Source organism: Sitodiplosis mosellana, unplaced genomic scaffold (assembly GCF_009176505.1).
Source record: "Sitodiplosis mosellana isolate CC-2019 unplaced genomic scaffold, AAFC_SMos_1.0 Smas_scaffold_1, whole genome shotgun sequence".
NCBI classification, from domain to species: Eukaryota; Metazoa; Arthropoda; class Insecta; order Diptera; family Cecidomyiidae; genus Sitodiplosis; species Sitodiplosis mosellana.
The window spans coordinates 777566-803550 of record NW_022595244.1 but is presented as its reverse complement, the minus strand read 5'-3'; the positions used below and the strand labels follow the sequence as shown (position 1 = coordinate 803550).

At 37.1% G+C, this 25985-nt stretch overlaps 4 protein-coding genes across 30 annotated transcripts in view; 3 read left to right on the top strand and 1 right to left on the bottom strand.

Annotated features, from left to right (window-relative positions):
- Positions 1-6215, top strand: part of LOC129569624 (uncharacterized) — a 76011-nt gene extending 69796 nt beyond the window's left edge. For 18 of the 26 annotated variants that reach the window (XM_055448740.1, XM_055448817.1, XM_055448668.1 and 15 more), the window contains 11 exons: positions 683-2512; positions 2628-3168; positions 3252-3388; positions 3501-3650; positions 3738-3817; positions 3887-3997; positions 4065-4246; positions 4326-4449; positions 4535-4882; positions 4996-5374; positions 5476-6215. In XM_055448740.1, coding sequence (XP_055304715.1) covers positions 683-2512; positions 2628-3168; positions 3252-3388; positions 3501-3650; positions 3738-3817; positions 3887-3997; positions 4065-4246; positions 4326-4449; positions 4535-4882; positions 4996-5374; positions 5476-5684 — 4091 coding nt within the window. In that variant the 3' untranslated portion in view covers positions 5685-6215. The remainder of the gene's footprint in view (positions 1-682; positions 2513-2627; positions 3169-3251; positions 3389-3500; positions 3651-3737; positions 3818-3886; positions 3998-4064; positions 4247-4325; positions 4450-4534; positions 4883-4995; positions 5375-5475) is intronic. The other 8 variants (XM_055448873.1, XM_055448848.1, XM_055448825.1 and 5 more) reach the window with 1 other exon arrangement.
- Positions 6216-9108: 2893 nt separating this feature from the next.
- LOC129569858 (zinc finger protein 507-like) lies at positions 9109-10980 on the bottom strand. The gene is made up of 3 exons (XM_055449049.1): positions 10848-10980; positions 10306-10411; positions 9109-10201 (listed from the first exon to the last, which is right to left on the bottom strand). Exons 1-3 carry the CDS (start codon positions 10974-10976, stop codon positions 9510-9512), a joined length of 927 nt encoding a protein of 308 aa, XP_055305024.1. The 5' UTR covers positions 10977-10980; the 3' UTR covers positions 9109-9509.
- A 302-nt stretch (positions 10981-11282) lies between these two features.
- LOC129569764 (uncharacterized) lies at positions 11283-16442 on the top strand. The gene is made up of 6 exons (XM_055448934.1): positions 11283-12211; positions 13145-13944; positions 14044-14894; positions 14991-15145; positions 15202-16101; positions 16194-16442. The coding sequence occupies exons 1-6, from the start codon at positions 12047-12049 to the stop codon at positions 16245-16247; spliced, it is 2925 nt and encodes a 974-aa protein (XP_055304909.1). The 5' UTR covers positions 11283-12046; the 3' UTR covers positions 16248-16442.
- A 147-nt stretch (positions 16443-16589) lies between these two features.
- LOC129569866 (acidic phospholipase A2 PA4-like) lies at positions 16590-22232 on the top strand. 2 transcript variants are annotated; one of them, XM_055449070.1, is made up of 9 exons: positions 16590-17329; positions 18602-18747; positions 18848-19006; positions 19101-19111; positions 19875-19932; positions 20107-20243; positions 20832-20891; positions 21029-21056; positions 21817-22232. In XM_055449070.1, exons 2-9 carry the CDS (start codon positions 18602-18604, stop codon positions 21908-21910), a joined length of 693 nt encoding a protein of 230 aa, XP_055305045.1. In that variant the 5' UTR covers positions 16590-17329; the 3' UTR covers positions 21911-22232. The 2 variants fall into 2 exon arrangements, with proteins under 2 accessions (XP_055305045.1, XP_055305037.1); XM_055449062.1 differs by lacking the exon at positions 21817-22232 and adding an exon at positions 21161-21680.
- Positions 22233-25985: the final 3753 nt, after the last annotated feature.

The following is a 25985-nucleotide window of genomic DNA, read 5'->3' as shown; positions in this document are numbered from 1 at the left end:
TCTTCCATGAATTACGCAATTGCTTCACTTTGATCTTCGTTGATTTACTGGGGCCACTTTTACACATCAATTGAAAAACTTATCCACGTTTTATTTGCTAAATTGCAATATTTTTAATGTTAAAGACAATTCACTTGAATTGCCCACAAAATCAATTGAAAAGATATAACTTTGCGAAAAACTTACACACATATATATTCAAACAAATTTAAATCATTGCACGCATAAATATTCATGCAAATTTTATCACCGAATGAAATCTATAATAAATAAATAACATACACGCGGTAGCGTGATGAAAATTTCACTTTTTGTAAAAACGGAATCTGATTTATCGAAATGCGGTACATGATTCAATTTTATTGCTTAGTTTTAAGTGTGTGTATGGTTGTCATTAATTTGTTTGAATAGATTGAATTTTTCACGATAAATTTTTGAACAAATACATAAACTGATTCGACTAGATGCTCAAGAGTATCGTTTGCTTTCATGTCGTCCAAGAAGTTTATTTAAGCGCGCACACACACACTCTATTTAATTTTGAGACAAGATTTCGGAAAACACATTCCAAGAGTAATTCGTAGTCAAGTGTTGTTTATCTTGCTGAGTCTTTGACAATGTTGCTTCAATTTTTTGAACATTTCGTTAATTATTTTCTTTCTTTTCTTCTCTCTTTTTGCAGATAAATTGCATCCGTGTTTCGTGTGCAAGGAGGAGAATTGTATGCGAACGCGACCATTGGAGAAGGGTCGTGGTCAACAGTACGGTATATCGGATGATGCAATTCCGGCCGGTGCTCGTGTTTGCAATACATGCCAATGTAAATCGGTGCGAAATCGGTATCCCAGCTGTCCACTGCCAACGTGTCCAAATCCCAAAGATCGTGTCAAACGATTTAGAAACTTACCGTCTCGACTATTCGAACTGGCACCGGAAATTCGTGAACCAATCGTGCAAGAATTTCAAATACCACCAAACGTTACGAAATGTTGTTCGGCTTGTTTGATAAAAATAAAACGGAAATTGGGTCCGCATTTGCTTGGCACAAATTTAACCGACGAAGAAATTGCCAAATTCAAAACATTGCTGCAAGACGTCGGACCAAAATGGTCACAACTGGCCGAAACATTGGGCAAAACAGCGGTTGCGCTAAAAAGTTTTTACTTTCATTACAAGAAAAAGTACTCGTTTGATTTGGCTGTGACTGAATACTATAAAACGCATCCGAGTGAGGAGCGTCGCGCTGCAATTACCGACGGTGATGAATCGGATTTGAGCACATCGTCATGCGATGAAAATGAGGGTGGCAGTGATACGGCATCCGTTGAAAGTCCCAAAACTACATTGAACACACAAACATCGTTATCGTCTGTGTCGAGCATAACAATCAAGAAGGAAGAGTCATCGGAATCAACAACGCCCGCCACAAATACAGATGATCGATTATTGCCGCCGGTTGCACAGCCACCGCGAAAGCAAAAAGTCGAAGAATACGATAGTTCAGCCACTGAAACGGCTGACGAAGAGAATGAAGCTTCGCCAGGCAATCGACACAGTCCAAAGGTGTTGCTTTATCCGAATCAAACAACAATTACCATGGTCCCGTCGTCAGTACAGAATGGACCACGCGAAATGATCAATCCAGAAATGACAAATGTTCGCGATGTTATGTTGAATGTGATAGAACGATCGCTGAAGACCAACCAACAGCCACCACCGAAACCAGCCATTTCCAAACCGAGTGTCCTCGATTCAAGGGCTGATATCACGTTTGTGCACGAATACCGAAACGACATCGGAAAACCACATCATATTTCAAGCATGGCAAACGTCACACAACCAACCGCACTGCCACGATCATCGAATCAAGAAGGATTGGCCACACTCTCTGTGGTGAATTCACACGGTCATTCGCAACAGGTGATGTCGCATCCACATTCGATTTCCAGTCAAATTGCCGCAACCATAACGCCCGTGCAAAGCCAAACAACGGCATCGAATCAAAATCAATCGTTAGCGGTACCAAAGTCCACCGTTCATGATGCTCAAAAAGAAAGTGTTGTGGTGTATTCGCGTGCCGAGGAGCCGCAAACACTTGATCTCAGCATCAAAAAACCGGTACGTGACAACTTCCCTCCGCCCGCTCACTCGAAACCAATTCCAGGCAGTAGCGTTACCATGTATCGCAGCGATCCACATGCACATGCCCAAACGCCACCATCAATTATCAACCCGAATCCAAACTACTTGAGTGCAATGTATGACCACAATCGACCATCGAAATCACCATCCATATTCATGTCAACAGTTCCAACGTCGATGCCAATATCACAACAACCACTCAATGCACAGCATAGCATTCAGAATATGCGTGTCCATCAGAATCCATCGATCCATTCTCAAGTGTCACAACAGGCGTCGGCTGCTTCACAGTCGAAATCGAAAACTGCACCAAAACTCAGTCCAAAGGTTACACAGCATCCCTCTAACAATCAACCAAGCGGTCACAAAGGTGAGATTCCATTCGAATTTGATATTATTCATTGTTTAAACCATGAAGTATTACGTATCAAACATGGTTGAGAGTGACAATTTTATGCTAAACATATTTTGCTCTCCCAATTTAGGTTCCATAACACACGGAACACCAGTAAATTCAAACAATCAACAGATTCTGATCCAAGGCCCAGCTACGCTGAGTCCACGATTTGATGGCATTCTACGGCAAACGCCACCATCTGGCGATAAACTCGGTTCAATCACCCAAGGAACACCAGTACATTTACCGCCACATCATTTGACCGACAAAGCACGAGTCTATGATTACTACAAGAACAGTCGACAGAGCCCGGCTCAACATCAGCCACCGCAACAACCATCACCGCAAGCAGGCACATTTGGTTCGCCATATCAAGTGCGACCATCCGGCCCGTATGCCATCGAACAGCCAACTCAGTTGAGCTCACGTCAAATAATCATGAACGATTTCATCACTTCCCAACAAATGCACGGTCAACAGTCTCGTGGACGTTCTGACAAAGAATCACCGTCACCGCGAAGCGCAAACGTCGCAGGTTCACCAGCTTCGTTATACTACGCGGAAAAGGAACAACAACGACAACGTGCTGAATACCTCAGCCGAGCATCACCAGCCGAACACATTAATAGGTAAACTAGTTTTGGAATCAACAAGAAATTGTTCGAAAATGAAAGTGGATTTTGAAATTGATTTTTTTTTAAACTTCGAATAGTACTCCAAGCCCACACAGAACACCACCACCACAGCGTCAGGGAGTGATCCAGCGTCACAATACCGGTGGTTCAAAGCCTCCAAGCCCGGCACCAAATCGTTTACATATTATACCACAACACCATTATGCAATGCCAGGTGAGCCAAATGAAAGTTTTTTCTTTAAATCAGCAATTCGAGTTTATTCGAAGAAGAAGAAGAAAATATGAATTGCATTCCTTTTCTAATGAATATTCCGATTTCGCTTCAGGTCATGAAGCGTTCTCTTCATTGGTCGATGTAGCAGTTCAACAACCATTGCTGCCAGTTCCTCACAAAGAAGAGAAGCGATCAAATGTTCCTGTTAGTGAGCCATCACAACATCATGAGCTCCGTTTTCATCCTCATCCTCATCAATTAGGTAAATGTTCAAGCCATTTCATCGATATTTAATATTTGGTTAGATGGGGAAAAAAGCAAGGAAACTAACACATTCTTCACTTCACAGCTGCTGCTCACGAGCAAATGGCGATGATCCATCAACAACAAATGCGAGCTGAAATGCAAAGAAGACACATTCAACAACAGGTAAGCTCAGAATGAAGATCAGATTTATTTTGTTTGGTACTGAAATTAATGCAAATAATTTTCGTGTAGGAAAGAGAAAGAGTAGACCGTGAGCGTGAGCAAAGAGAAAGAGAACGTGAACGTGAGCGTCACCATCAAGATCGAATGGAGCGTGAAAGACGTGAAGACCAATATCGACAGGTATAGTTATTGATCAAATAGTTGGATTTGGGTTTCGTCTAATCGCAAATATGTTTTCTTTTTTCAGCGGTCGGGTGATCGTTGGAAGTCACCGGAACGAGAACGTGCTGAGCGTGAAAGAGAACAAATTGTATTGGAAGCACAAGAACATGAACGAAGACGCTTGGTCAATGCTGCTGCTGCTGCTGCTGCTGCAGCTGCTAGCAACCATCCATTTATTCGAGATGGACAAAATATTCCGCGTGATAAGTAAGTTTGGGCAATTGAAATATTATCATACTTTGTGTGGTTTTAAGCTTACTTATACTTTCAAATTGTATCAATTCAGCCGAACCGGTAGACCAGATGGTAATCTAACTGCTGCAAGTCTAATCGATGCAATAATTACTCATCAAATAAATCAAACAGCAAATGATCCTCCGGTGTTGCGAGACGGTCATCGTCCACCATTTGTAAGTATTCCTAGAAACATTTGACCTATTCCAATTAACCCACCTTTCCGAATCGATTTCAATGACTAACACAATTCTTGATTAGTTTCCTGGTGGCAGAGATTTACATCAAGAAAATAATGGAAAATCACATTCGCCGAATGTGATCAACATCGATTTGGATTCGGATCGTCGAAATCCAGTTTTGACAAAGAGCATAACGCTTGGCGAACTAACGGATTCGATCATTGCTAAGGATTACAGTCCAAACCCGTTTCTGCCGTTGCGACAAACGGCATTCATGCAGTATCGTCCCGATCAAGCCGAAATCTGGAAAATGAACCGTCGGCTATCGCAAAAGGATGGAATCCCAGCGCCACAGGCACAACCTCAATCTCAATTGCCGCCACCACAATCGCATAATCAGGGCAAGCCATCGTCAAACTCAAAACTGGTAAGGAAATATGACAACGTTCATTTTAGATATGACTTTTATTCGTTCAGTAAAAACGAAAAATGTTTATGAAGAAAAAAAACGAAAATAGTGAATTTCTTCGAATTTGGCAGGCATTGCACGAGATAAACAGTAGTGCACGATCGGCGAGTCCACGCACCACCAAAGCATACCATGAATCGATAACACCTCCCGAAAACTATCACTACAGTGTACCAGTGTCTGCCCATTCGCGCGTTCCAACCCAGCCGGGATCCGGTCATCAGTTCGCACTCGATTGCTATGTTAAAAACCGAATAGTCGAAGCGATGCGCACTGAAGAGACGGATAAACGAGGCGAAGACGTACCCGAACAGCAGCGTCGTACACCTCAAGAGCGACCAACACCATCTTCGTCTGTTCATCACAGCAAAGATATTGATCGCAGCTCCACACCTGGCGATATGGTCATTGATGAGGAGTCGCAAGCGCGCCCAGCATCGGGCACAGCAGGTAAATACAAAGATTCACTTTCACTCTGAACAAATGGGTCTCTTCGAAAAAATTCAGCAAGTTTAAAAAAATTAACCGATTTTTCACATTTCAAATTGCAGATCGCAAAGAAAACTGGCCATCGTTCACATCGTCAACGTACGCGTATCCATTTAGTGCATTGAATGTGTCAAGTGCTGCGGCAAATTTACCGCCACCAATGAAATCGGCTCACGTTGAAAGTGATTCGGGATCAAGAAGTCAAGCACCACCACAAGAGCCAAAGCCCTTACTTTCCGCTCAATATGAAGCGCTCAGCGATGAAGACTAATGAAATGTTCAACCGTTTCATCCGAATTCACCTCGGTTCCATATTCAGTTGAATCTGACATATTCGTATGCTGCATGCATACACTGTCGATTTTCATTTCCAATTCATTCCATTTTTATTACATGCTAAACCATTTATATTGAATTGTAGATCAGCAACTCTCCTTTCAGAACAAAACCACCCAAGTTACATTTGAACGCCTTTTTATTGCAAAACATCAGCGCTTTGCTAATTCAAACGAAACATTTACACTCATTTTAGAATGGACAAATGACAACGACTAATCTAATGAAAAAAGAAATTAAACACTGAAAATGCAATTCCAGTAATCTATATACTGATTGGAACATAAAAAAAAACTTCATGAATTTATTACACGAAAAAACAAAGAAGATGGAGAAGAAGGAGAAGAATAAAAACATTTAACCATAATTAGTTACATTCAACATAAATGTAAAATTGTAACATTATTTTGAATCATTGTATAATATGTGCATTAGAGAAACAAAACAAACAAATGCTGAACCATCATCTCTCTGTCTCTCCATTCAAGAAGTGAAAACAAAAACGTACGTGAATGGTGAATTTTCGTTGTTTGTGGAATGTTTTGCCGTTCCAAAGTGTTCGCCAACCGATCTCTCGCCGTGTATGTATCACTGAACTTGCTCAGTGCAATTGGTGTTTGGATTATGCGTTTTGTGTCGATTTAATAATGAAGGTGAAAAGAAGAAAAGAAAGAAAAAAAACACTACAAAAATAAAATCATCTATATGAACAATTGGAACATGCAAATTTAACAAAAAGCCATTTAATGTTTGGATGCGATAAACAAAAGAACGAACTATAAGTTAAACCTAGACAAGAAACAAAAAAACACAAAAAAAACTAATTATTGAATAACAGAAAAAAAAACAAGCATAAATTTAGTGTAAAATGACAAAAAAAATCACTACAACAAAGTAACAACGTAGAAAAAAAAACACACACACACAGCAGTAAAATTGTGAGAAAAAAGAACTTATAAAACTAGCAAAGCCGATGCTATACTTGATGAAGAAAATGAGAAAAAAAATTGAATAAAAAAATGTTATATGGATAATAAGCCACTATATTATGTGCACATGTGTCAATGCATGTATACTTGTATGAACAACAACAACAACAACAAATGAGAAATAACTCCTGTAAATCTGTAAATTATGAATATTAAATATAATTTTTTTTTTAAAAAACATGATAAACTGTAATTTGCAAACAAAAAAGAAATTAAAAACAGTTTAGTTTTTATGCGATTATGAAGTACAGCGATAGCTGGACAACGAATTGTTTGAACGTTTTTTTTTCTGGATCGTCATTCGAACAAGTCGGTTGTCCAGCTCTTATTGTATTTTATTTACAATTATTATTGATTATTATTCTTATCATTAAATAAAACAAAAAAAATTGATGAATTAAAAAAATTATGATTATTAGTTTATCGTGAAGTTGACGACACGAAACAAAAACGAAACATTTAACACATTGGAGCTGAAAATAGGATGATAGAAAATATTTTACACCGAATGGCAAACAAAAACAACACTCATACCCTCATTTAAAAGAAAACACACACACACACATTTGCATACACCCACACAACCACTTAACAAAATGAGAAAAAAGGAGAAAAAAACGTTTAAAAAAATGCCGCTGCCGCATCCGTAGTTGTTAATTGCCTAGTTGAATGTGTTAGTTTTATATTCTCAGAATAAACATTATGTTTACAAGTAAATATTCCCTTGGCTTTTTCGTCCAAAATTCCAACCAGAAAAAGAAACACTGAATCAAACGAAACAGTATGCCATTCTCTTGGCAGCTCCTCTATAGTTCCAACTGTCGATTATTATCATTCAATGAAATGGTTCTTTGTTCTGTTTTTTTTTAAATTTCAAATAAGCAAATCATCGATTTTTCACCCTGTGTTCAAATCAAATTTAACTTTGTATCGAAATGATGATGGAAAAAAAACAATCAGCACACACACTCCCATTGAATAAAAAATTGGACGTCTTTTTTTCTGACGATTTCATTTTTTTCATTCTCTTTGATTTGCCCTTTTTTATATATACTTTTGTGTTGTTTAATTATAGTAGTGTTTTACAACACATGTTCAATATGTAAAATATAGAACTTCATGCAAACCGAATCGCAGCCACACACACAAACAAACACATACACACATCTTAGAAAGTTTATGTGCAAACTGCAGAACAGTCGTTTAAATAGTGTTTAATTAAAATAAAGGGAAAAAATTACACACAAAATCTATTGAAATGCATCCAATATATGGAAATCAACAAACAGACAAAACACATAGGGACTTTCACTCACTCCCGATAGGAAAACGAAAAGAAAAGAAGAAATTAAGAACAGAATTACACTGGTTCGCATTCAGAAACACAAACTCACACACACAACTACGATTATACTATAACTTACGTATGTATATTTGGATTAAATAATTGAAAACAAAAAAAAATATGGAAGAAAAACAAATATATATTAATTATAGTTATTAGATAGGTCACTTATAGAAGGAGGAGACACGTAAAAATGCAGAATTACTACTGAAAAATTGTATATATGTACACCTATGACAAAAAAAAAACAAGAATAAATAACATGCAAACATTTAAAAGAAACAAACGAACAATGAAGCAACGTTTCAATTTTATTTGGTTTTTCTCTCTTCGATTTGTTTTTTTTTAGCTTAGCGCAGTGGATTTATACTCACATTTTTTCCGTTTTTGATTTGTTCTCATTGGAATCACACACATGATTTTCTTTGTTCTCAAATTTGTTTTTAGATGGAAAAAATCAAAATTGGCATTCTGCCAGCTAAAACAATAGCTCTACATGTCATGTTGGGCTTTAAAATAATTTCTCCGAATGATTTGGACTGAGAGAATATTAAAAGGTTACGCTTAAAATTCATAATTCGTTTTGTAAAGAAAAAATCTCTATTTTTTATCAGGTAAATGCAATTGTTTTTGTTTTTGTTTTCTGCATAAAATTGGAAAGACAATTCGATTCGAATCGCACATTCAGGAAATTTTGATCTCACTTAAATATTTTTCAAATAATTTCCCACATATATTTCGAAACAAAAATAATTCATGCTACCATCTTGTTATAATTTTTTTTTTGATATAGCATTAGAGAAAATCTCCTCACAAAAAATCCATGATGGAAATTTATAAAAAAAAGCACAAGGCGTTAATATACGAAAAAAAGGGAGTTGAGTATGATATTTTTAAATTCATCAATCCGTCTAATTGAACAAAAAGAACTATCTAGATATTGATTGCAAATAAAAAGGTAAACAGAAAGAAAACATTGTAATACACAATTCAATAAATTCTTGAGAAAAACATAGACTTCAATGTTTTGTTGGTAAATCACATTTTGATTTATTTCTTTTAATTTGGTCGCATTTTCATAGTGCATCATAAATATGAGTTTATTAATAAAATAAATACTGACACTTGGGTGTTCTCTGAAACACGGTTTGTATTGAACGTTTGGATTTGATGAATGGGATTCATTTTTTATGATAACATTTGGATATTTATTTTTTTTGTCCCACGAAAACTTAATTTAACACATTTAATTTCAACGGGGTTTGTTTTTTTAGGGGAACCACGCGTTTGGAATAATTCGATTATAAGCAAGAATCTAATATTTGCATGATAAAAAAGCCCGTGTTGCCCCTAAGTTCTTTTCTAAATAAAATTACAAACAAAATGATAGAAAAACGACTAATTATTTCCTATTCAAGCATGTTCCTTATGACGAATCTTTTAAATGTTTACGTTCATGCCTTTTCATTTCGGGTTTTCGGTCGTGACTGAAATCGCACAATGGACACATGAATTTTTTTACGCCAAAATGTTGGAAGCAATGATTTTTTAGGGCTGTTTGCGTTAGTCCCGTGGTTTCGCACGAATCAAAGCAGCAGGTGAATCTTCGGGTTCCCTTTACCTTTTTCGCGTTGAATATTATTGCGTCAATGCATTCGTCGCATATGCATCGCGGCTGATGTTTCATCATAAAATTGGTTTTGTTTGGTTGATCGCCTGAACATGGATTTTGGTTTGGATGCTTTCTAATGCAAAATTCATGCGAAACTGTGGATTTGACGTGTAATCTGCATAGACAACACGTGCAACTTGGCGTTGATGATGACTTGTCGAGGTGCTCGAGCTGGTCTTGCTGCTCTTGCGACAAGTATTCGGAAATCGTGAAGTCACGTGAAAATTTCTTACCGATGGTCCGAACGCAATACTCCATGTACATTGTATTGATTACATTTTCATAATTTTGAAAATATGAATCATTGACTCGGATGCTGGATTCAGACTGTGTACTGTGATCAGCGGTTTGATCAGCAACAATGACGATGGTATCTTCAGTTGGATCTCCATCGATGAACACCGTAATTGAATCATCTTTTGTGCTGAGTTCACACCTCTTGGCTCCTGTTTGAAAAACGGAAATTTGACATTAATTCCTTGCTCCAATCGAACCAAATTTGTTTCATTCCTAAATAAAAATCATGGCCGAAAACTACAAATTAACTTACGTTCAGCAAATTTTCGTCGTAATATTCCAATCGGTGATTGTTGCCGAACTCTTTCAACCAAGCTCTCCCATGTTGGTGACGATACGGACGGATTTACAGTTGAAACCTTTCAATCAAAAACAAACGAATTAAAAACTGTTTTTGTTTGATTTATTGGAAAACGCAGAAAAATGCAATTTGCCAGAATGACGTTTGAACTTATTCATTTTAGTTCATTTTGGTTTGCAACAAAAAATGATAATGCCAACGCAATAAATCAAGTCGTTTGCAACGAATAATTCCAAACGTAACCTCAAAGTTTCGCTCCGAAGCGTCATGCATTTTTCTCTTCCATTCCAAATCTGCGCGAAATCGAAAATATTGATCATTTTGGCTAATTTTGTGATTGGTAATATGACTTTGAGCAAAAAATCTGAAATAATGCGAGTAAATGCAATGGAAATTTGATGTTTGCAGGTAAAACATGAACGACAACGGATACTTTGAGTGTTTATGTCACTTATTCTAGCTACATTTACGAAAAAGTGGGAAAAATAGTTCACCTGCTTATGAATATCAAGTGCACTTTTAGCGCACTTCCGATGTTGTTTTTTGTGAATGGTTGATGGTGTGAAATTCACTTTCCGCGCATTTTTCGTTTGTGCATTGCGTTTTCCCGGCTGCAGACCCATATTAACGGTTAAATTACAATAGAAACCAATTTATAACAACTTTTTTGGTAACTTTGAACCAATTTTCAACACTTGAAATATCAATGAAAAATGAATAGTTTAATTCAAGTGCATATACAAATTTTCTTTCTAAAACAAATGATTATTTCGGGCGAAAAAAAACTAAAAAGATGCGACACTAAAACATGCGATGCAATTGAACAATATCGAGTCTTTCTTAGAATAAGCACACAGTGATTTGGCGGATTTTGAATTCGTCACATTTCGATGTCAGTGCAAATCTGTTATGCCAAAGTACGGCTATTCACTTGCATGTGAGCCTCTGACACAAGCGAATCATCGTTCGGCGATGCTGTCGCTTGAACAAAAGAAGACAGCACGTCTAATGATGCGCATTAGAAAGGGAAGAGTACAAACAAAAGGACTAACAAATACAATTTCAATGTGTGTCGCTGTCGATAGCAACATGAGACGGTGAAAACTGCTGCTCGCGTCGATTGTACAAATTATTTACCATTTTCGTTCGAGCCGCCTTTTTTGGTACAAGTGTTTGTCAATTTACATCGACGCAATAGTGTTCAATACCAACACAGTCTGCGTACACCGCTTTCTCAGCGGTGAGTGTGGCGTGATGTCTGTTGGATAAGGGCTCACGCATACACAGAAAATGTACCGAAACAAAACTTGTGCGAGTTTTGTTCTTCTGTTCTAGCGACAGCATCGCTCATCCAAACATGTGTTTGTGTCGGAGACTCGCGCGCAAGGGAACATCGGTTTTTTTGCACAATACATTTGCATCGACGTCGAAATGTGATGAAATCAATATCGGTCAAATCACTGTGTGCTCATTCTTAGAGAAGATCCCAAATTGTACAGTTGCATCGCATGTTTTAGTGTCGCATCGTTTTAGTTTTTTTTCCGTCCAAAATACTCATTTGTTTTAGAAAGAAAATTTGTATATTACATTTAGTTAGACTGTTCATTTTTTATTTATATTTAAAGTGTTGAAAATTAGTTTAAAGTTACCAAAGTTGTCGTGATAAATTGGTTTCTATTATAATTTAACCGATATGAGTTCGAAGTCGAAGAAACGCAATGCACAAGCGAAAAATACACCGAATCCCACACATTCGACAGAAGAATTTAAAAAGCTGATGGAAGTATTCGAAACAGTGCAAGAGCATGAAGAACAACATCAGCAGTGCATTGAAGAGGCACTTGACATTTATAGACAGGTGAATTATTACTTTTTTCCCGCATTTTTCGTGAATTTAGCCAGAATAATTGACATAAGCATTCAAAGCATCCCTTTGTTATTCCTGTTTTAACCTAAAACATATTTTCATTGCATTTGCTAGCATTATTTTTGATTTTTTTTTTTTTTGATGTCATATTACCAATCACAGAATGAGCCGAAACGATCAATATTTCGTGCAAATTTAGTTGTAAAACGGAGGTTATGTCACAATGACTATAAATGCATTTGTCTCGCTGAGCATGAAAGCGGGAATACAGATCTATTACAGCAAAAACCGAACATGAAAAATTGCTTCTTAAAAACTTTACATGAATTTCCAACCAACACGAGTGTAACATGAGCTGCGGTCCCTAAAGTATTCTTATGATACATTTCAGCATGGCACAAGTTCATGTAACGTTTCTAAGAATCAAAGAGGCAAAGTAGCCGGCGCTCCGAAGTTTTCATACTAACTTCTTCTACATGGGAATATGGTCCAAAAACAGCCGAAAATCGATTTTTAAAAAAAAATTCGATTCTGATGCAGCATTTTGTGTGCCAATCCATTGGTTTTATCGGCACATCGAAATGCAAATGCTTAAGCTAAATAATGTATCATGAGAATACTGTAGCGACCGCAGCTCATGTTACACTCGTGTTGGTTGAAAATTCATGTAACGTTTTTAAGAAGCAATTGTTTCATGTTCGGTTCTTGCTGTAACAGATCTGTATTCCCATTTTTATGCTCAGCGACACGAATGCATTCTCATTTTTGCTACCTATTGCTTCTCGCGATATCATACATCACGATTTTCATGCATATTGTGGCATGTTTCCATGGTTAGAACGAATTATGCAAGTTTTCTTGGTGGTTTTGCTTGTACTGAGATAAGAATAAAGAACATATTTTGTCGTTGTATTGCCATTCCAGTGGTCGCACAAGGAATTCATGTACACAATTGTGCTTGGGATGAAAGAATGGATGCGTGTTGAATCGTTCGACCACACATATGCGCAGACGGGCTTGCGATTCCTTGCACGACTAGCGGTGTCCAATTACGCAAATGATCCAGACAACAAAATTGTCACATCCATCACAGAGTACCTGTTGGAGCATACAAGCATCAACGAGGTTGTGCGACAATTCATTTGTTATTTCATTTACTATCTGGTGCGGTACGCGAACATCTTGAAAGTTCCAATTGATGTGGATGCAATTGTGAGCTACATTATAACGGAGTCATACATACACGGTAGACAGTGGGAGGTACGTGAACAAGCGGCCAAAGTGTTGCTTCTGTTTCAAGATCGTCCAAACGCATTGGAAGCATTGCTAGAGCATTTATACCAAGATCCAAAAGCCGAAGTACGTCGTTTAATCATCAAGTCAATCCAATTCAGTGTTGAAACCGTGCCATACATATTGGACCGTCTTCAAGATATAAATGAAAATGTTCGTGTCGAGTTGTATAAGGATTTGATTGAACGAGATGTTCGAACGCTGACAAACGAACATCGTTGTCGGATTTTGAACAGTGCATACCACGATCATTCGAATAGTGTTCAAGAGGTCATCACCAATAGATTGATACCGAGTTGGCTACGAAGATACAACAATTCCTATTTGGCATTGCTGGCGGCTATCAAATTTGATGCCAACGATGAAGATATTAAAGGATTCTTACGCTTGTCCAAATACGTTTTGTTCAATTTGTTCAGAAAATTCACCAGGTCAGTTGAAGTCCCATTAAATGTTCCGAAAAGTATCCTATTTTGATTTCCATTCATGAATTTTATCTCAATGAAATGTCGACTCTTTCTCCCACACAGTGATGGCCACATCGAGAGACTGTGCGAGCAGCTTGGACTGAAAACCGATGGTGAATTCGTCCATTGCATGCCATTCGATCGTTTAAGCCTGGGAATGCTTATCTTTTGGTGGCTTTTGATTCAGTTTGGCCGCCACGAAACCGAGGACCAGAGTCCCGTTGAGCAGATCATGAGTGATGTCGACCCATTCTGCAAATATATTCAAGCATTTTTATCGCGTATGGATAACAAGAATCCCGATGATTGGACGCAAAATGGTTACAAATTGCAGATTCTCATCGAAATACTGCACGAACTCCATGTAGATGAATTCGGCAGAAAATCACTGGGTGATTTCGTTTCCAACACATTGTTGAACGAAACACAAGTGCTCAACGAAACAACCATCTCTGGTTTGGTAAAATGCGCAGAGAAAAGCGTTCGAAACGACATTCTTGGCCAGTATTTTTCCGAGATTCTACGTGGCATATGCGATAAAATTCCATCAATTGATCAGAAAATCGATGAAATCATCGAATTGATACAAAATGATGATCTCAAACTGCGCATCACTCAAATTAAATCTCAGATTCTGGAGCTGAAAGAAGAAGCGGATAGTTCGATAAATGAAAGCAACTATCGCCAACTACGTACAGTTCGGCATCAAATCAAGGAGCTTCGAATTCAAATCGTGGACATTTGTCGCGATTATTGTGCATATGATCACGAAAAAGATATCGATATAAGTGCATACGAGCTGTCAACCGAAGAAATCATCAAGTGTCTACAGATCTTCTTCTACAGCTGCCATTCGATCAAATCAACTAGAGCCCCGCCGGAAATGATATTTTTTTATGGCGACTTCGTTTATCGTAAGTAGTTATCCAGATAAGATTGTTCCAAACACCGTTCGAGTCATCATATTTGTTGCTATACTTAATTCTTTCCCATTTTCATTTCACTCACAGAACAATTAGATGCCGAAAACTTGGACGTTCGCGGCTGGGCATTAAAATGCAATGCATCGTTTGCGCTGCGATTCGACATTGCATTGTACGAAGGAATTGAGGCTTGCTATAACCAATTTCTGTTGAACAACGAACCAACGCTGTGGTCGATTTCGGTAACTTATTTCTATTTGATGAAATTTTTTGTATAGTAACGATAATATCTATTTAGGTGACGACAATTTGTGAATTGTTAGACAAGCATCGGGTAGAATTTCAAGTGCCACACATTTTAGCCGACACAAATGATGGAAATCTCGTCAACATGACGGATTTTCTATTTGATATACTCACTCGAATCCAGCATGAGGAAATCAAAAATTCATTGATCATCGGATTGTGTCGGTTGATTCTCAGCAACATTATCACTGATAAAGAAAAGATTGCATTTATGTTGGTTGAAATGTTCAACCCAGAAGCGTATCCATCATCACAGCAGATATTGTCGCAGTTTGTCGAGAGCTTGACTAAGTTGAAATGCCACAGCCGTTTGATATCAGCGTTGGGGCCAGCACTTGAGCTCATCTCAAAGTCTGGACAAAAAATAAAATTCAAAGACATCATCACATTCCTGATTGCGATCACTATACCGGAACTACCGCATGTAACTTCGATTTGGCACAATCAACTTGCCATCGAACTGGCAAAACTGATGCTTCAGGGATATGATCCGAAATTGATGAATATAATTCGCGATAAACTCAAAGTTGATGTCAACGATGAATTCAAGCAGCAAATCCGACCACTTTTGGCCGAATTATTGCGAAAATTGCCGGAACAATCGAAGCAAAGCGTAAAGGCAATCTGGAAAAAACTTGGATTCAAAAATTCTGATCTTAATGCTGTTCAACCATCATCATCGCCGTCGGCGACAACAAGCTCCAGCTCAATGGTATTAACCGAACAAAGTTCGCCACAAAGTGGAAGCGCACCAGACAGTACGGGCGCAACCAGAGCGAGCCTAAATCGGTGTTTGGGTTCCAATCGAACCAGCTCAGTTTCAACGCGAAACAAAACAATCGTCAACGACGAGAATGCAGCCCAGCCAAAAAGTAAAGCAGATCGATCTCAGGTAAAAATCGTTATCCCATTCAATTTACTTAGCTAATTTGACCAAAAAAAAACAGAAACCACTAAATATATCGTCCATTTTCCGATTTGCAGCGTGCTAACACTGGTCCAACTCGCAGAGCGTTCGGTAACCGTGCAAACATTTGATGATTCTACGTCTTCCGCTGGAATAAGGAAAACATTTTACCACATTTTTGTTGGTTATATTTCGATATTTGCATTCATCACAAGTCAATTGTATCAATTTTCCATTCAATTCAATGTTATACAACAAAATTGTAAATACATGGAATTGGTTTTTCGAAAAAAAAGTTCATATGAGAAACCATTCGGCATGAAAAATCATTCGTTATCGATTGCCCATGTTAAAATAGATGCAAGAATCGAACGAAAGCATTAGAAATTTAAAGGGGTTGTGCACTTTCAATATGTATACGAAAATTTTATGAATGACTGCACTGCTCAATGGCGAGTCGTTATCCAAATAGAATACGTTCGGTGTATGTTTGAATCAAGATCACACATTTGTCCAAATTTGCCGCATTGAAGTATGTATCGTTCACAAAAAGCTATGTACTGCATTGGTCTGCACGCGGTACACAATGTAAGATACATGCGCAATCACACGGAAAATTCGTATTTCAATGTGTATAGTACAAACAAAAAGGCAACCCAAAGCTCCAAAAGATACATAGAATAAAAAGCAATCAAGTTCTCTCGGCTTAGAAACACATGGTTTCACCCGTTTTGTGTACGGCACTTACCTATGTCACACATTCATTTTATTTCGTTACGTTTTCCATGTTGCTTCAGACTCGCTATTTTGTGCATGTCTCTGTGTGTCGTCTTCTCTTTTTGTGTTTACGAAAGCTCTCCGCGCGTCGTTTACACATTGTAGAAACGTTGTTTCGCTTTATGACGGTGCTTCTTTCGAGCGCCAGTGAAAAATTCTCAATTTCGTCTTCAACAACAACAACAGCAGCAGCAGCAGCAAATGATTTTTCGGCTGTCGCCAGTTGAGCGAACGACACACGTTCACTTAGTTTGCTCTTGTCGTTACGTTCAATCAGACACTCTCTTGCCTGTTCTTCGACCTTTTCATCGATTTTCAAAGGGAACACAACAAAATATTTCACATTTTTTTATAACCAGAATTGTCTTACATTTTCTTAAGAACGACAGAGCAAATTGAACACATCTCAGGAGGAATTCATATGTGGCTTTGAAATGTAAGTAGAATTGTTTGTTTTTCTTTGCAATTGTCATTAACATTTCATCAATCGTGGATTGAAATAGGGATTCTTGAACGAAAGGAAAATTCGAGATTGCTTTGTTGAAGTGTTCAGTGTTTGTATGAAAGAAAATTCTAAATCCTAATTGTTAAACATTTTATTTCTTGTGAAAAAAAATCGAATGGATTTTTGAATCCAAGAAGTATTCAGTGAGAAACTGAGTACAAAATAAACTTGTGTACAAAAAAAATCGATAAGCCCCAGCGAGACAAACGCATGTTTGCTCCAAATAAATGTTCTGTACCAATTTTGAAGTCAAAATGCTGATAATAACACATTAAAAATAAATCCATCGAATTTCTCCACCAAAATCCTTTCCGATCGAATGAAATTATGGATTTTTCTCCAGCTTCGTGAAACAGTGAGAAGGTGTTTGTTCTACAAAGAGTTAAAGCATTCAATTTTCCAACCGAAGTAGCATGTAATATATAATTGGATATGATGTTATAGAATAGGTACTTTTTATCCATCTCAAGCGCTCTGCTGTTTGACTACAATTCACAACCTGGTTAGCCTTTAGCTTGAAATATGCAATGTATGATATTTCCGTGATGAGAACAACATTCTATCGCATATGGTTCTAGTAAGCAAATTATCCTTAAGTTATCAACCGGTTGTGTTGTGGTGATGCACACGTGGGTAAACACAGCGTGATTGCTGTGAATGGTGTCGACGAAGAACGTGCTTGATTTTCGACGTCAAACTATGGCACAAGTTCCATCTCGTTTTCATTAAACTTTTGAACGTGAGAGTCGAACTTTGTCTTTTGTATGCAAGTCAGTTGATTTTGCCATATCGATAATGAGTAAACATTATGATGTACGTGTTTCGGTGTTTTTTCTTTTGTTTTTGTCGGCGGTTTATAAATGCAGAGCGAATGTGTGAACGTGTTTTGTGAATTCTGGATCATTATACTTAAACAAGAATTCAAGATTCCGAAAAATTGCTGGTTTTATCACAATGTATTAATTTTATTGGTTTTCATTTCTCACTCCGACCGCAACGGAATTCAATTTTCCATTTCAAGAACCGTCTGATTTATATAAATACAAATGAGAATACGGAAAAGAATGAATTTATCAAGATATTTGTTTCGAAACGAAAAGTTTAACCGGTCAATGAATTGATGGGCTGCTTTGGTTGTTGTTGTTCTGGTGTTTTTTTTGTGGATTACGAATAGTGTATGGTTTTTTTTTATTGTGATTTCAGATGTCAAGTTTACGGGCGAGTACGATTATTTTGATATGCGCGTTGTGCGTGGTCGTCGAATCGGCTGTCTTGATCTCTGACATTGGCATGCATCGAATGATCGAGTTGAATTCGAAGCGACCATTTTGTAAGTCGCATGTAGATAGGTGAGAATGTAGAAATTTGGATTTCAAAACAGTTTGCCATCCATAAATCAAAAACCGTTTAACCGTTTTTTAAACTTCGGTTTTGTAATTGATAATCCAGAGGCGACATCCAAAGAATGCTTCTGGCGTCTGATCAACGGCGTGTTCGTTACGTTCCGTTGGAGGTGATTGAGGCTTTGGAGAAAGAATGCAAAGAAGTTGGTGGTCTACAGCCAGAGATTCAAGGGGGCTTGGCATTCATTTATCCAGGAACGAAATGGTAATTAAATCGAATGAAATAATAGCATCTTCCGAACAAACAAAAATTGATGAAACAATTAATCAAACTCATTATCATTTTTTGTTCATTACAGGTGTGGACCAGGTTGGTAAAGTGTTGTAAATTCGAATTCAATTCTTCAATCATCGCACGCATCGAATCGCTACCGTGACACTGTGTGTTCACTTTCGGACAATTCGCACATTGGCGTTGAGAAAACACGTTTTAGCTAATGGAAATAAGTAGCATTATTAACAAAAGATCGCAAACAAATTTAACCTTCACGGTGACGTCGTTGTTGTTGTTGTTGTTATTACGTGTGTGTGCCGGTTACGCGAAGCCATCTGAATTTAGTTGAATGCAAACCGCGTAAACATTCGACGAATCATCGTCAAATAGAGCAATAACATTGTTGCATGGCTTCTGTTTGTATAGAACCTTCTTTTTTTCCCGAGTGTGTGTAAATGAAACATTAACATTTCCATGGCCGTTATCATTTTCGTAGATTCATTTATTGTTCCGTAGTTGATGAATTTCTTTTTAAAAGCATTCTGCGGCTATCAATAGATGGCATTCAAACGGTAAATCATTATCGTATATTTTGACATTATATAATAGCATTTAGCGTGTGTGTTTGTAACAAGCAGACGATTATGTATGCTGACATATGCTAAATGCGATCGAAACCGGTAATTGTTAGATCAAACATCCAAACAAAAAATTAAGACACACATCTGTTGGGCCAAACAGTGGTCTTGGTATAATTCATAGACATCTTTTTTATTTGATAACAACAACGAAGAATCATCGAATGATTCTACATTTTATGGTTAATTTATCTGTTTTTTTCGGTTTCAATCATCCAAAGGTTCGATAGCAACGGAGTACAGTGACGTGGGAAGATATGCCGAAGAAGATCGGTGCTGGTAAGGATGCGACTAGATTGAATATTTAGAATTTTTTGCTTTTATTTAAACAAATATATTCTTTTGGCTTTAATGACTCTGTGATCGCACGACTGCCGGCGCGCTTATTAATTTTTGCTGCTGATTACCTCTGAATCAACCAAAATTTGTGAATGTGAATCAACCAAAATTAAGCCGTGAACATGACCTCTGTCCGAACCAGTTGTCACCGGGCGAATGCAAACGTGGCCTTTGCAACCAGCAACCCTTTACTCGATCGCATTGCGACTGTGACATAAAGTTTCGACGTTGCTTACAACAACTAAATACAGGTAATCGCATTCAATTCAAAACACTCAATCTTCACGTCATAACGACGAGTCAATGGACGAATGATGTGCGTAATATCTGCGGTTTCATATCAAACACTATTCATGCACACACAAAAGAGATTCAAGCAATTGACCTTTCGATAATGATTGCATAAACGATTTGAACAAACATACGAAAACCGACAACCACAACAAACAGGAAAAATGCTACAAAAAAACCATTCATATTTTGGTAGGCATAAAATTGTAGGTTTAAATGTAGCGTTTTCTATCTGGCGTATTTAACTGCGTGTGGAATGCAATATCAGCAGCCTCCCATGATAATCGTCAAATGAATCAGCAATGAAAAACATATTCGAACTTGAAATACGATTACACAAAATGTGACCCATTTATTTAATTAGATTTTGTTTCCAAATTTTGTATGAAAAGATTTCTGAGCTTCTTTAACACGTGTATGAATTTTATTGGGCTTAAACTGGCCTAAAATGTGATTATCGTTAATTTTACCAAAGACATTTACATCGAGCCAATTCAATCTTCTTTTTCGTTCACGCGTATCTTTTCTTTACGCATTTTTCCTTGTAGAAACAGCAAACACTCTTGGTGCCGTGTTCTTTAACGTCGTTCAAGTCACATGCTTTAAAGGTAAGGATGCGTCGATTGAATATTTGGAATTCTTTGCTTTTATTGAAACAAATATATATATATTTATTTTCGGCATAAAATTACCCTGTGATTGCACGACTGCCTGCACGCCTTTTGATTTTTGTTGCTGATTGAAGAACGGCGCCCTTGTTCGACTCACCAAAGGTAAAATAGAAATTAGTTTTTCGTTTTTTTTTCCTTTTTATAAATCCAATTTATTTTCTGTTAATTTTTTTTGTTGATTTTTTATTTTAATTATGTTTTTTTAGTTCTCAATCGTATTGTCCATTTGAATTTTATAAATCGGAATCATTTATATCGGTGCCGCTTTTATCGGCGCTCAATTCGGGTCATTTCAAGCCGGCTGTGCAGCCACCAAATTCAGTAATTGAATCAAGATCGTTGCATTTGAATGGAGCTCGTTCGCTTGGCTCTGATTACACCAGAGAAAATTCAGCCGAACTTGAAAACTCGATTCGATTCGCTTCATTGGGCTTAGCCGCGAAAAACATCTTTCAAGATATGGTTGTCCGGCGAGTTGTTGGCTTCACACGGCTCTTGAAATTGGCTTCAAATATCTGGGATAGTTGAAATTTCGAGAAATCGGGCACAACTGAAACTCGAATCCGAAGTTCCGATTCCGAACAAACACCTTCAGCAATTCATCGAATACAATCAGCTAGATATAAGTAGAATTTACGAATAATCGATATCTTAAGTTCCTCTAATTCGATATTGTTTTAAATATTGAATAAATCCGTAGTTTTTTTTTCTGCCTAATTTTTTGTATTCTTCGCTTTTATGTTTTCTTCTTGATTTTTTTTTACAAATTTATGACGTGAATTTCATGCAGAAGACTACATATTCTCAAAAAATAAAAATTACATCTCCTTTGTATTTCCAAATGCTTTTCTTCGTTTTCTAGAGTCGGCTACAACAAAACGAAAGTCGATGAGATGTGCTCGCAGTGGAAATATCGTCCATCGGAAAAGTACATTCCAAGCATTCAATACAAATAAACAATCCGAATGGAACGATATCTACCTTATGACCTTCTCAGCGCATAATAATGCTTTAATCCAATGCAATTGATCGATTAGAACTTAGGATGATATTGGCCATTTCTACAAATGACGTCAACCAAATGCATTTGACAACATATAGCCTTTCAAATCAAATTATACCTCTTTTTAATCAAAGTGCAGTAAGTTTATGACCGATATGGGAGCGAAATTCAATTGAAAATATATTAGAAACTCACTTTGCTCAATACAAAAATATCATTGTTATTTGAAAACAAATTATTTTATTTACCCCATTCTATACAATATATTGATTCATAATCGCCATAAAGACAATTCCGGTTTTCATTTGATAACTGTTGTTTCGGTGTGGAGCTGAATGAAGTCGTCTTAATTCAGCGTAAGTACTGCTTGGGGAAGGCAAATTTTTAAATATCTTTGACCGTCTCCATCTGCGTCTGTGAAACTTCCATATGATACTTAGCTTTACAAATATACATTGGTATGTCTTTATTCTCATTCGAATACAATCATTTGCATAAGACTGCAACACAAAAATAAGAATGAAGAAGAGTTATAAATTTGTTCATTCATTTGATGGACTATTGTAGCAAACTAATTGAATTCCATTTTTTTCCAAAAAAAATTGAAAAAAAAATTATTGCCTTGGAAAACACGTCAAAGCTCAATCGATCTGTTTTTTTTCTGGTGCAAACATTCAAATTAAATTGAAATCGAACATCTTTAAGAATTTCTATCCCAAATAGATATGCCATATGCCATCGATAATTCGTCGAAAATTGAAAGAAAGTAAGGAGATCGGTCGTTTCTTTCTTGCTCCTACACCACATACTGTGTGGCACTGACATTTATCTTAATTGAGATAGCAGCTGTAGCTGCGATCACTTTGCAAGTTTATTTTTTTCGCTGATCGTGTTCGTTTTTGTGTTCAAGTGTTTGGGGCAGTTAAAACCACATCATAAATTGTGTCATCCAAATGATAGAAGCCGGTATTGAATTTCGCACTGAAGATGTTGTGACGGATCCATGCAAAGTGTTTGTGCAGATATTTAAATTATGAGTTAGTCATAAATGCAAATTAAGTCAAAATAAACATATAAAAATCACACTCACGGGAGGTTGACAGGTCAACAATTTTTTATTTACGATCAATCAATGCAAGATGGTGCGAATTCCAAATTGAGCCAAAAATCATCTGAATTTAATTTGAGAGAGAGATATCTTTTAGTAAAAATCAATCACCAAAGACGGTTGTGAAAAAAATGTAAATGAATAATCGCACCCCATGGCATGAGATTTTAATCAAAACTGTTGTGCCTATTTACAGTCTAGTTTTATAAAACTTTATCGAACAAAATCGCAAAATTATTCCATCGTATGTAATAAAATTTAAGGTTTTATTGCTCGATTTCCGCAGCCGATTTGCATTAGAGATGAAATGTGAGAAGCCACCGGGAGTGGCTGCGATAAAAATTGAATAACATCTTGAAGATTGAAAGATACGATTCCGATTTGACGCGTATTTTTCAGCCGAAAATAGCATTTCAACATTCCGTAAATGTACGTGAAAAAAAATGTGCCAATAAAATAATTTTTCGGGTCCGTGAACAAAGACGGTGATTTATAAAGTTGCTACTTCGCATTACTGATGAGTCAAAGCAACGCTCGCAATTGTGCGATATAAAAGCGTAAAATTACATCTCAATCAATGAGCGTTAAACATGATTCTTGACGTACGTGTGTTTCTTTTCGGTCGGACCAAATTATTTGCAATTTTTTCCTCTTTCAATGGAGATCATGTGCAGAGAGACAATCTAGCACATGATAACTTAATTACATAAAGAAAATAATGACAATGAGTGAACAGAAATTGAAAAAAAAAACTGAAAACAACAACAGCGGCAAGTATTTTTCTTCCAATGGCACAAAACTCAGTCACAGAAACTGCAACAAAAATAGCAACAACAAAAAAACATACAATCAAATGAATTAAATATGCACACAAACGACAACAAGCGTGTGCGCGCGCTCGCGAAACGTATGATTCATTGAAAATTAAATGACACCAGATTGTCTAGTTTTCAGCATTTGTTGTGCTGGTGTTTGGTGCCTGTCACGATGGCTTTCCGTTCGACGAATACGCGCGCGCCTTCAAAATGACTTTAGTTCAGTTTACAGTGTTTTATATATGTAAATTATATTGGCACTATAGCGAGAGGTGTGGGGTGCTGGTGTTGGTGCAGATTGTCATCGTTGTGTTTGAAAATACGTATCTCTTATTAATATTTAAATAAAATAAAAAGAGAAATAGTCGATGAACTAGAATCGTAAACAACTTTGTTAACACGAAAATGCCCAACATCATGCATTAAAATAAAGAAAGAGTCACTCTGCGTGTAAATTTGGGAAATGGGATTTAACGAGAAAAGAATTGACTTTTGAATTCAGTAATATCAGACATTTTGCAGCTTGCCTACAAACAGTCGACAAGGAAAAGAAGAATCAGAAATTTAAAAAAAATCGGCGAAGAAAAACTTTCCGCATCGAAACCATCTGTTCGCGCAAGTAAGGCAAGGGCTACACACATTGCATATTAAGAGCACAATGAAACAATAAATAAGTAATAAGCAGCATGACAAAAACGAAAATTAATTACAACTGAAATATTTAGCGACTGCAACAATACACACACATGCGAACACAAACCCATTGGAATTAAGAGTAATGTGTTGCTCGCCTCGCCTGATTCTCAGGCGATCCGAGCAATGCGGCATGCATCGTATGATGAATTCGCAAAACTCGACTCTCTTGTTGGCAGATTATTAATCTTCAGATGAAGTGAAAAATTGATGTTAATTTGCATAAATTCCACGTTAGCTAGACTTAGTGGAACTTGTGCTTGTCGACACAGCCCCACAGCCTATATCGCTGGCAAAATGAAACTGTTCCAGAAATGAATGGCTACATATTCTAAAATGAAAGGCAAATAAATCAACCGCTTCAAAGGAAATGCTTTGAACAGTGAGCGAGAGACTGAACGAACGAGCTCGCGCGCACTCGTTCATTCGTTTCCAATTGCCTTATGTCAGCGCTGTTGGCTGTGCTCTTCAAACACCGCGCCGCACGCTAATAACAAATTCAAAGTGTTAATCTAAATGTTTATGTTTGTGTTCATTCAATATGTCTACAAAATTAATAATAATTAAATGAATTTAATTAATTGCCGAGTGCGAGTGCGAATGCACATTTTATTTATGCACACTTTTTTCACCATTGAAATCGTTGCGCTGTGGGAGTATCTCTATATCGCATTTGCTGCTGGCTGCGAGCTGCTCGTTTGAAATTCATTTGGAAAATTTAATGAAACGAAAAAAAGAACGCTTGACAAAGTGATAATTTTTAGCACCAATTTATCTTTTTGCTGCGGTTTTTTTCTCATTCTAAGCTACATTGCAATTTCATTATACCTCGAGATTTTGTGACATCCCAAATACGATCGATTTTCTTTGCAATTGCAAAACGTATTCCAAAAGTAAATTGAGGCAGAAAAACCCGCATTCGACAAATTACCACATTATTGATGTTTACGTTTGTTCGTCGCCTGCCCAACGAATTTCAACAATCGATGAATATATGTGTGTACTCCAGTTTGAGCGTGTGCCTACGTATATCCATATCGTAGGCCATAAAAGCCACTCATATCCAACTAAATTCATTGATTACGATAAAAAAAACAGCATACAAAGCAGCAAGCAAAAACGCACCAACCAAACCAATTTCATTCATAAAATACTTTTGTTATGGTAATACCCGTCCGCGCGGAGTATTTTTAACTCAATAGCAACAACAACAGCAAAACGAGCATATAAACTCCAACAACAACAACATTAAAAAAAAGAGAATCAAACAACGACTCGCTTGTGGCCACAAACAACTCACGATGGCGGCAAAATTGTAGCATACAATTTTAACTCGATGTAAATGTATGTAAAATGCAGCACCGACAGTATGAATAAACAAGAAAATATTAGCGACAGGTTTAGTTCATCGC

Excerpts from the sequence above, each read along its gene's own strand:
- LOC129569858 (XM_055449049.1), bottom strand. The coding sequence starts at position 10,976 with ATGGGTCTGCAGCCGGGAAAACGCAATGCACAAACGAAAAATGCGCGG. Across the intron at positions 10,412-10,847 it reads CACTTGATATTCATAAGCAG|GTTTCAACTGTAAATCCGTC; the intron begins GTGAACTATTTT and ends TTTGATTGAAAG. Across the intron at positions 10,202-10,305 it reads ACGACGAAAATTTGCTGAAC|GAGCCAAGAGGTGTGAACTC; the intron begins GTAAGTTAATTT and ends TTTTTCAAACAG.
- LOC129569764 (XM_055448934.1), top strand. The coding sequence starts at position 12,047 with ATGAGTTCGAAGTCGAAGAAACGCAATGCACAAGCGAAAAATACACCG. Across the intron at positions 12,212-13,144 it reads CACTTGACATTTATAGACAG|TGGTCGCACAAGGAATTCAT; the intron begins GTGAATTATTAC and ends TTGCCATTCCAG. Across the intron at positions 14,895-14,990 it reads TTATGGCGACTTCGTTTATC|AACAATTAGATGCCGAAAAC; the intron begins GTAAGTAGTTAT and ends TTTCACTCACAG.
- LOC129569866 (XM_055449062.1), top strand. The coding sequence starts at position 18,602 with ATGTCAAGTTTACGGGCGAGTACGATTATTTTGATATGCGCGTTGTGC. Across the intron at positions 18,748-18,847 it reads TGTAAGTCGCATGTAGATAG|AGGCGACATCCAAAGAATGC; the intron begins GTGAGAATGTAG and ends TTGATAATCCAG. Across the intron at positions 21,057-21,160 it reads CCTTGTTCGACTCACCAAAG|TTCTCAATCGTATTGTCCAT; the intron begins GTAAAATAGAAA and ends ATGTTTTTTTAG.